This window comes from Heteronotia binoei, chromosome 2, assembly GCF_032191835.1.
Source record: "Heteronotia binoei isolate CCM8104 ecotype False Entrance Well chromosome 2, APGP_CSIRO_Hbin_v1, whole genome shotgun sequence".
Taxonomy (NCBI): Eukaryota; Metazoa; Chordata; class Lepidosauria; order Squamata; family Gekkonidae; genus Heteronotia; species Heteronotia binoei.
In genome coordinates, this window is record NC_083224.1 from 92,964,276 (window position 1) to 92,972,807 (window position 8,532).

The following is an 8,532-nucleotide window of genomic DNA, read 5'->3' on the forward strand; positions in this document are numbered from 1 at the left end:
TCCATTTTCAAATATTAGGCATCAAACTGGCTGCAAAAGAGACTTGGAAGCTTGTTTCATTTACAGAGTAGGTATTTTGATTCTATCACAATGTGAAGAATATCTGAAACTGTTCCATGTTCTCGCTTTTCATCTTGATTCTGTAGGCACCAGAACTCAGAGAATTTTGCATATCTTTAAAATAGTGCATAAAGAATAATGCCTAGTTTCCACACCTAAATCTCTCGGGGATTAATTCTGTGCGTGTGCTTTATCAGAGCAGCGGCTTTTCTGTGGAATCACAGAAGTTGGAACCATCTGGAATGGTTACTATAGCAACAGCAAAGGAGGGGGGAGAGAGGACATGGATGCCATGACAACCATTGGGAGTTTCCCAGGAAACCAAAGTTGCTATGGAAACTGCATCACTCAGGTCCAAATTAGTAACTTCCGCTGTAAGGCGTGTTTGCCACTTTAATCTTCTTGCGATAGATGCAGCCGCTTATCTTAAATGCGTTCAAAATGGATGGTAATATCCCCTTTGTTTCTAAGGTTCTGATGGGTTTTGATTGCAGCTTCAGTCACTGCAAAAAGCCCATCACTTATTCATTAGAAGCCTTAACATTCCTGATACGTAGAACAACAAGTGCTCATGATATTATTTTGCATGTTAATTGTTCAGCCTTATGATATAAGAAGTATATTCCACTATATCATGCAGCTAAGATTTCAGATTCAAAGAAACAATTCTATGGGTTTGAGAACTGAAGAAATTCTGAGTCATAATGAAGACTTTTCTATCATATCAAAAGGATTACTCCTTTATCTAGGGCAGATTCAAATTCCACACAGGCTCTAACCTGGCATAAAGCCATCAAGATTGTACCCTTATATGACATAATCAGATGTTCCAATACCAGGCATCATTTTGCAGTGTAGTGGCAGAGATGCTTTGTGAAATTAAATGACTATAATTTTTGCTGTTACATGGCTACATTTGCTGTTCCTTTCACTTCATAACTTGCAAGTGCATATATGTAAGGAAATGAAAATCAACAACATAGTTGCCCTTTGCAAAATCAGACAAGAAGCATGTTTCACAACAAAACCCAAAAGCCCTGCAACCAACAGAACAGAACAAAAACCTGTTTCAGGATGGAGCAGCCCATTCTTCTTTGTATCCTTTTAAAACTCTGCTTGTTTTTTTCCTTCCAAAAATATTCACATTTGCTCTTCAGAAAGAAGAATTATAAAAGTACATGTATTAATAGGAGCACAAACATCAATGATGGTGCATGTTCCTCACAATACTGATTATACAGACCTCCTGTAATATTTTTACATAACCTTCAAGGCTATCTTTAAACATCTGTAAACATCTTCTTAATATTCACACAGTTGGGATTGTTTATGGCTGTGCAATTGCCTGTTTTAAAAGCAGCCTGTTTGAACGCACTGTTACTGATGCCTCCCTCTTCTATCACCATGTATTCTGACTTGCTGAGTGTGGAATTGCTACGAGCTTTCCTTAGTTCCTCAGTGGAGGAGAGATGCTGGCAGCTTCCTACATGCATGTATTGGGCTTGTTCTTCCCCTTCTGTTTCCCTGTGGTAAAAGTAGTTGAAGTTGGATACTATCACAGGTACCGGCAAAGCAATGGTCAGCACTCCAGCTATGGCACAGAGAGACCCAACTATTTTGCCTCCAATAGTGACTGGGTGCATGTCCCCATAACCCACTGTAGTCATAGTCACTACAGCCCACCAAAAGGCATCAGGAATACTGCTGAAACTTGAAGTGGGATCATCAGCTTCTGCAAAGTAGACCGCACTAGAAAATAGGATAACTCCAATGAAGAGGAAGAAAATAAGCAAGCCCAGCTCCCTCATGCTGGCCTTAAGGGTTTGTCCCAAGATCTGCAATCCCTTGGAGTGCCGAGAGAGCTTGAATATACGGAAGACTCTGACAAGTCGAATAACTCTGAGAATGGCCAGGGACATCGCCTGTTGGCCATTCCCCTGCCTCTCAGCCAGCTCAGTGCCCAGGGTGATGAAGTAAGGTATAATAGCCACAATGTCAATTATGTTCATAATGTTCTTAGAGAAGGTGGGTTTACTGGGACAAGCAAAGAAGCGGACAAGCAACTCAAAAGAAAACCAGATAATGCACAAAGTCTCTACCACAAAAAAAGGGTCAGTGAAAGATGACACCATGGAAGCTGTTGAGGAAGAAGAATTTGTGAAGCTATCTGCCACAAAAGGACCACTGCCTGTCCCAAATGTCCCTACAGTCACTTCATAGTCTCGGTCATCTCTGAACTCAGGCAAGGTTTCAAGGCAGAAAATGACAATGGAGATGAGGATAACCAGTACTGATACAATAGCAATGCCCCGGGCTGGTCCTGAACTCTCTGGATACTCAAAGAGGAGCCACACCTGACGCTGGAACTCCTTTTCGGGTAGAGGTCTCTGCTCCTCACGGATGAAACCTTCATCTTCTCGGAATTTTTCCATAGCTTCCTCTCCCAGTTGATAGAAACGAATCTCTTCTGAGAAGATGTCAATGGGTACATTGACAGGGCGCCGGATACGGCCTCCAGACTGGTAGTAGTAGAGGATGGCATCAAAGCTGGGGCGATTGCGGTCAAAGAAATATTCATTTCGAAGGGGGTCAAAGTACCGCATCCTTTTGCGAGGGTCCCCCAGCAGTGTTTCAGGGAACTGGGCAAGTGTCTTGAGTTGGGTCTCGAAGCGCAGACCTGAGATGTTGATCACCACTCGTTCACAACACTCATGCTCTCCATCGCCGCCACTGCCCACTTGGTGATGCATAGGGGGAGGTAAGGTGTGCGCCATGGGGTGGTCATAACGCTCCCCTCCCAGCAGGGCGTGAGGGTGCTGCGCCTCTTCGAGCAGAGGGTCTTCTCCCACCACGGTCATGCCCCCCTCCAGCTGCCCGTCCTCCTCCTCTCCGCCTTCCTGAGGGCCGGCGAGCGCGCCCTCAGGGAAGAGCTGCTCGCTGTAGCCCAGGTTGTGGTGGCTGCTCCCCACGATGCCGCTGCTGCCGCCCCGCGGGTGCCTGCAGGAGGACGGGGCGGCCGGGGAGCGCAGCAGGCTCAGGTGCTCGTCCATAAAGGTGAGCGGGAAGCCGAAGGGAGCCTGTCTCCCCGGCCGATCAGTGGAGCCTCTGGGCGGACAGCCAGAGTGACCCGACCAGCTCCACCCGCCGCTCGCGCCGCTCTGAGACGCCCGCCCAGGCTCAAAACATCCGCCCCCAGCCCGGACGCCGCCTCCCGCCCCAGTCACTCGCGCCGGCGCCCTCCCGCGGGGGCTCGGACGCTTCTGGAACCAGGGAGGGGTCTCCTGGCTTCTCCCGCTCGGGAGAAGCGCCCCCCGACGCCAGCACCTGGCGGCGCCACTGGCCGGGGTCAAGGGAGCCCCGTGACCCTGCTGGACTAGAGGGGAGTCGGGCAGACGACGGCGGCCGAAGGGAGGGAACCCTGCCAGAGGCTATGTACTGGCGTCGATACTCCCAGCCCTTCCCCCAGGGGTTCTTGGTTAATCCCGGTTCGAATACATAAGTAACGGCGAGAGAGTTGCGCGGTTTGAGAAGCCTGCTGGAGACTGTGTCCTGTTGAAACGACTGGCGGATGACTACTTAGCCCAAACCATCTGCTGCAAGGGGCAAGTTTATGGTAGGCTTAGGGATCGCGTGGCTTCACAGGTGCGACTGCTGGCGCAGGTGCATGTATCTTCTGCAGCTTGGCGCCCGGGGATCCTGAGGCTCACCTCTTGGGTTGTGGGCAGCTGTGTCCTCTGCATTCCAACATACGCTGTTACGTCATGATGATTTCTTCTTCTTGTAAATTATGGTTTTATATATTTTATTGGTTTAACTGTGTAGATGATACTGTGAGCCGCCCTGAGTCCACTTGCGGAGAGGGCGGGATATAAGTCAAATGTAATAAATAAATGATTGCATATCTTGGACTGAGACCTGCCACTGAGATTGGAATTTGAGTCTGAGCTGTCACATTAAACCATAAATAAAATAATTCTGTATAAGACAGCTTTATGTATTCCAGGAAGAGTTGTGCAACTAGAAAAGACATTACTCTGGGAGCAAAGAGAATTCTCAAACGATCACCATGTGCACACACATGACGCAAGGGGTGGCAGGTTTTCCATAATGAACTAATTGCAGGGGTGTCAAAACTCATTAGTTATGAGGGCCAGATCTGACATTAATGAGACCTTGTTGGGCCAGGCCATGTCAGGCTGGGCCATATGTGTACCTATTTAAGATTAGGTAGCAGATAAACTTTATAAAGCACACAAACATGACTAAAGTTTTTTTTAAAAATTTAAAACATGCTTAAAACATTAGCACTTGTTGGTCTTAAGGGTGCTTTCTTTGTGTTTCTCCTATGGGATCCAGGGAACTGGGCAAAGGAAGCTCTGGCTCTTTCCCGCCTTCTCCAGGGGACGAGGAGGGGAAAGACCTCAGCCAATAGAAGAAAGAAAGGCTTGGCTCATAGCTCTGCTCTGCAATTGAGAAGGCCTGGCGAAGGAAGCTATCCCTCCTCCCCTTCCTCCCCAAAGGAGGAGCCTCAGCTAATGGAGAAAATAGAGGTTTTGCTCTGTAGCTCCTGTGTGATTAAGCAAGCCTTGCAATGAAAGCTATTATGCAGAAGGAAGCTAGAGAGAGGGAGAAGGAAGCAGACAACAGCCAGTTGCTTGGGGGCCTGATAGGAGCCCTCCGGGGGCCTAATTAGGCCCCCGGGTCGCATGTTTGACACCCCTGTACTAACAGGAAGATGCTGTGGGCTTGTTTGCTATAAACCTGTAAGAATGTTGTCACATTCTCTGATCCAGTTCCCACAGCATGAGGAGCAATACATGAGAAGTACAGTTGGATCAGTGCAGGCAGTCAGGCAGACAAACAGACATCCTGAAAGCAATTTAGAAAACAATGGTACAACAATGTCTGGGAAATACTTGTTATGCAAAAACTACAAAAAATGAAGACAGCAGGGGCTCACCTGCAATGCTTTTTAAACTCAGGTAGTCTATAAAAGTGTAGAATTATTCACCATCTATTGAGATGCAAATGTCGTCTAGTAATGAGTTGGCACGCTACATGTAAATAGGCTAGTATGAAGGGAACTGAAAGCTATAATTTTAGCAATCTGCTGCTGAGTATGAGCTGTACTCAAGACTGCTTCACATGTTGTAGATTAAAAGTATGAATACTGTAAATTTGTTAATATAATCTATTCCATCATGTGCACATACAGTGCTGACCTGTATACATGCAATAACTGCATATCTAGTATACACTACAAGTTCTGAAGTGACTTTATAAAGGAGTCCCCTTATGCATAAGTTTGAGAAAGCTACAATTGCCGTGCCTTGCTGACACACATATTCCTGGCATTTTATGTTAGGGGAAACATACTCATGTAGCCATTTCAGTTGTGACAGTAGCTCTAAAAACATAACATGAGAAGCATGCCTTATGTGCATGTAGCTTCAATTTTGTTCATTCTTAACGTTATATATAATTTTTTCTAAATTTTGTATGCTGAAATGATATATATTTCATTTAATGTTGCTTAAAGTATGCTTACTGCAGTGCACACTTCCCACTCTGTCACCAGATATTGTTTCTCACATTCCTGGTTGTACACTAAAATGCTAGAAGCACAGTACATACCTGTGCAGGTATGTCCTCAGCTCAAGGTATAGCCAGCAGCAGAGAAGACAACTTGTCCATTTCAGCAATAGTAAAGGACATTTGCTGGTTAAGGCAGGGAGATCTGAAGGTAATAATGCCATTTGTCCTGCTGCCCATTGAAATGGAAAGGGTAGTTCTGCAAATGCAAGCTATTCCATAGCCAATATAAAGGTCTAGCTAAGTTGGTAATACTTTGTCTAACACTGCAGTTTTGTGCAGATTACTCCAGTGTAAATCCACTGAAATAAATGAATTTAGACTGGAGGAACTCTGGATAGGACTGCACTGTCTGTTTGGTTTGTGTGCCTGGCAATGTAATCCTAAACAGAGTTACATCCTTCTTAAACCCATTGACTAACATTAGACTTTGAAGGGCGTAATAGTTAATACTATTGTGTTCCCCATTGTGTTCCCCATTCCCCAACATATTGTTATGCATGGCAGTGAAAGCTAGATAATAGAGAAAGCTGACAAGAAGACAATGGATTCATTTGAAATGTGGTGTTGGGGGAGATGAAAAGACAACTAAGAGAGTTCTAGATTAAATCAAGCCTAAAATCTCCCTGAAAGCCAGAATGAGTAAACTGAGGCTATCATACTTTGGTCATATCTTTGGACAAGATTCACTGGAAGAAACAATAATGCCAGGGAACATTGAAGGCAGCAGGAAAAGAGAAAGACCCAACGTAAAATGGATTGACTCAATAAAGTCAACCTTCAGTTTGCAAGACCTGAGCAAAGATGTTAATGACAGGATGTTTTGGAGGTGATTACTTCATAGGGTTGACATAAATCAGAAGTGACTTGATGGCACAACACACACACAACATTGCTCAGGATAGCATTGGTGTTTTCTTACACTGAAAACGAAAAGTGTAATTTTTTTCCCTTTTTATCTCATTTTAGATTACAAATGCATCTGTATGCTAGATTAATAGAAAACAGAATGCAATTCTGTATGCATTTATTTGGATGTACAGGTAACTAAAGACAAGTGGATTTATTTCTGAGTGTACATGAATAGATTTAGTACTAAGTACAACACCACAGTATCTTGTGCAGCAAAACCGAATTAGCAAAATGTAACTCTTGTTCCATGTTTAAAGCATAATAAATAAACTAGATTCTAGTTTTTAAAAATTCTAGTTTTAAAAACTACAGATATTTACTGAGAATACAGATGAGCTATTTTTTATAGTGGTTACAGCTTAAGGATATAACAGTAACAAGAATACTGAACAATGAGATTTGGTGACTGCACAAGGTCAGTTTTTCCCCAGCTCAAATTACACGGGTTTATTTAGGTGGATGACTCCACTTGATATTGATGGGAACAAGCACAACTAAATTCCATTCATTTCTTTTGATACATAGAAAGTTACAACTCACAGTATAAACAGACCCATTTTAATATTCTAAAGGTATGATTACAGCATGGGATTATGTTGACCAAACAATGTTAATTCATATTTCATCATAATAGAGATAGTGTTGTAGAACTATTACAATAGCAACAAAGGATATCCAGTAAGTCTGCAGAGCTCCTATTACAGGTCATTATTTTCTCATAAGATGCAAGACCACATTTGCAAAGCAATTTAATCACAAATCTACAGTTTTCCAATGGTTCAAAGGCCCATGAAAATGTAAGAACACCTCACTTAATTAAGACTGAAACACTGCTCAGGCAAATTTTTAATTTTAAAAATGGTTTTATTATAATACCTCTGGAATGCAAGTGCACCATCAGTGCACAAGGGTCTGGGGCTGTAGCACAGTGTCTGAGAGCCAGTTTGGTGTAATGGTTAAGATCACAGACTCTATTCTGGGAAAACTGGGTTTGATTCCCCACTTCTCCACATGCAACTGCTGGGTGATCTTGAGTCAGTCATAAGTTCTCTCAGAGCTGTTCTCTCAAGAGCAGTTTCTGTCAAAGCTCTCTCAGCCCCACCTACCTCACAGTGTGTCTGTTGTGGAGAGAGGAAGGAAAAGAAGAGATTTTAAGGTGCCCTGAGACTCTGAGTGAAAGGTGGGGTATAAATCCAATCTCTTCTTCCTCCTCCTCCTCCTCCTCTTGAGTTTCTGCTTCTCATGCAGAAAGTCCTAGGTTCAGTTCCCAGCATCTCTTCTCGCACTAAGGATTCAGGTAATAAATGATATGAAAGATCTGAGATCTGGAAAACTGTGCCAGTAAGAGTAGAAAATACTGACCTTGATAGACTAATAATCTGATTTAGTATAAGGTGCCTGTGTCTTCAGCAAGAAGGCTTTTTAGTATGTTAAGTGCAGAAACTGTGCCACTTATAGGTGATGTTTTGTATGTGAAAGCCACACATTCTGACAAAACTGCAACCACAAAATAAAAGTTTGTTTTAAACAATACATTCTAACCAGGCCAGGTAATCTCCCTGTGTACAAAGAGAATTATTGCTCTTAGCACTTTGAGGAGTGCATAATTGTTTGCATAGATTAGGAAAAATGGTATCTTAAGAAGATGGTACTGATATGTTAGTCTGGCCTATAAATAGAACTGGGGAAGAATTCTGTTTATTTTCTTTTTAGCCCTATCTAGTAGGAAAGAATATAGCAAGTGATAAGGACTCAGGAATTCATGCCACCTGAAGCAACCAATGCATATTTCCGATCAAGCTTCTGTAACTGTTCCTGTTTTGCAAGAACAAATATATACCTCTTCATTTTATATTTTTTTTGCATACAACATCAGCCTACTCTAATTATTAGACAACCATGCTTAACTGCAAATGATTCAGTATATCCTTAGCATTCTTCATGTCATTATCAAGGACATTCAGATGG

The 8,532-nt window shown here is 43.3% G+C and overlaps 1 protein-coding gene across 1 annotated transcript; it reads right to left on the reverse strand.

Annotated features, from left to right (window-relative positions):
* Positions 1-1,192: 1,192 nt before the first annotated feature.
* On the reverse strand, positions 1,193-3,229 carry LOC132566513 (potassium voltage-gated channel subfamily A member 3-like). The gene has a single exon (XM_060231626.1). The coding sequence runs from the start codon at positions 3,108-3,110 to the stop codon at positions 1,341-1,343; it is 1,770 nt and encodes a 589-aa protein (XP_060087609.1). The 5' UTR covers positions 3,111-3,229; the 3' UTR covers positions 1,193-1,340.
* Positions 3,230-8,532: the final 5,303 nt, after the last annotated feature.

Coding starts and splice junctions, on each gene's coding strand:
- LOC132566513 (XM_060231626.1), bottom strand. CDS start 3,110: ATGGACGAGCACCTGAGCCTGCTGCGCTCCCCGGCCGCCCCGTCCTCC.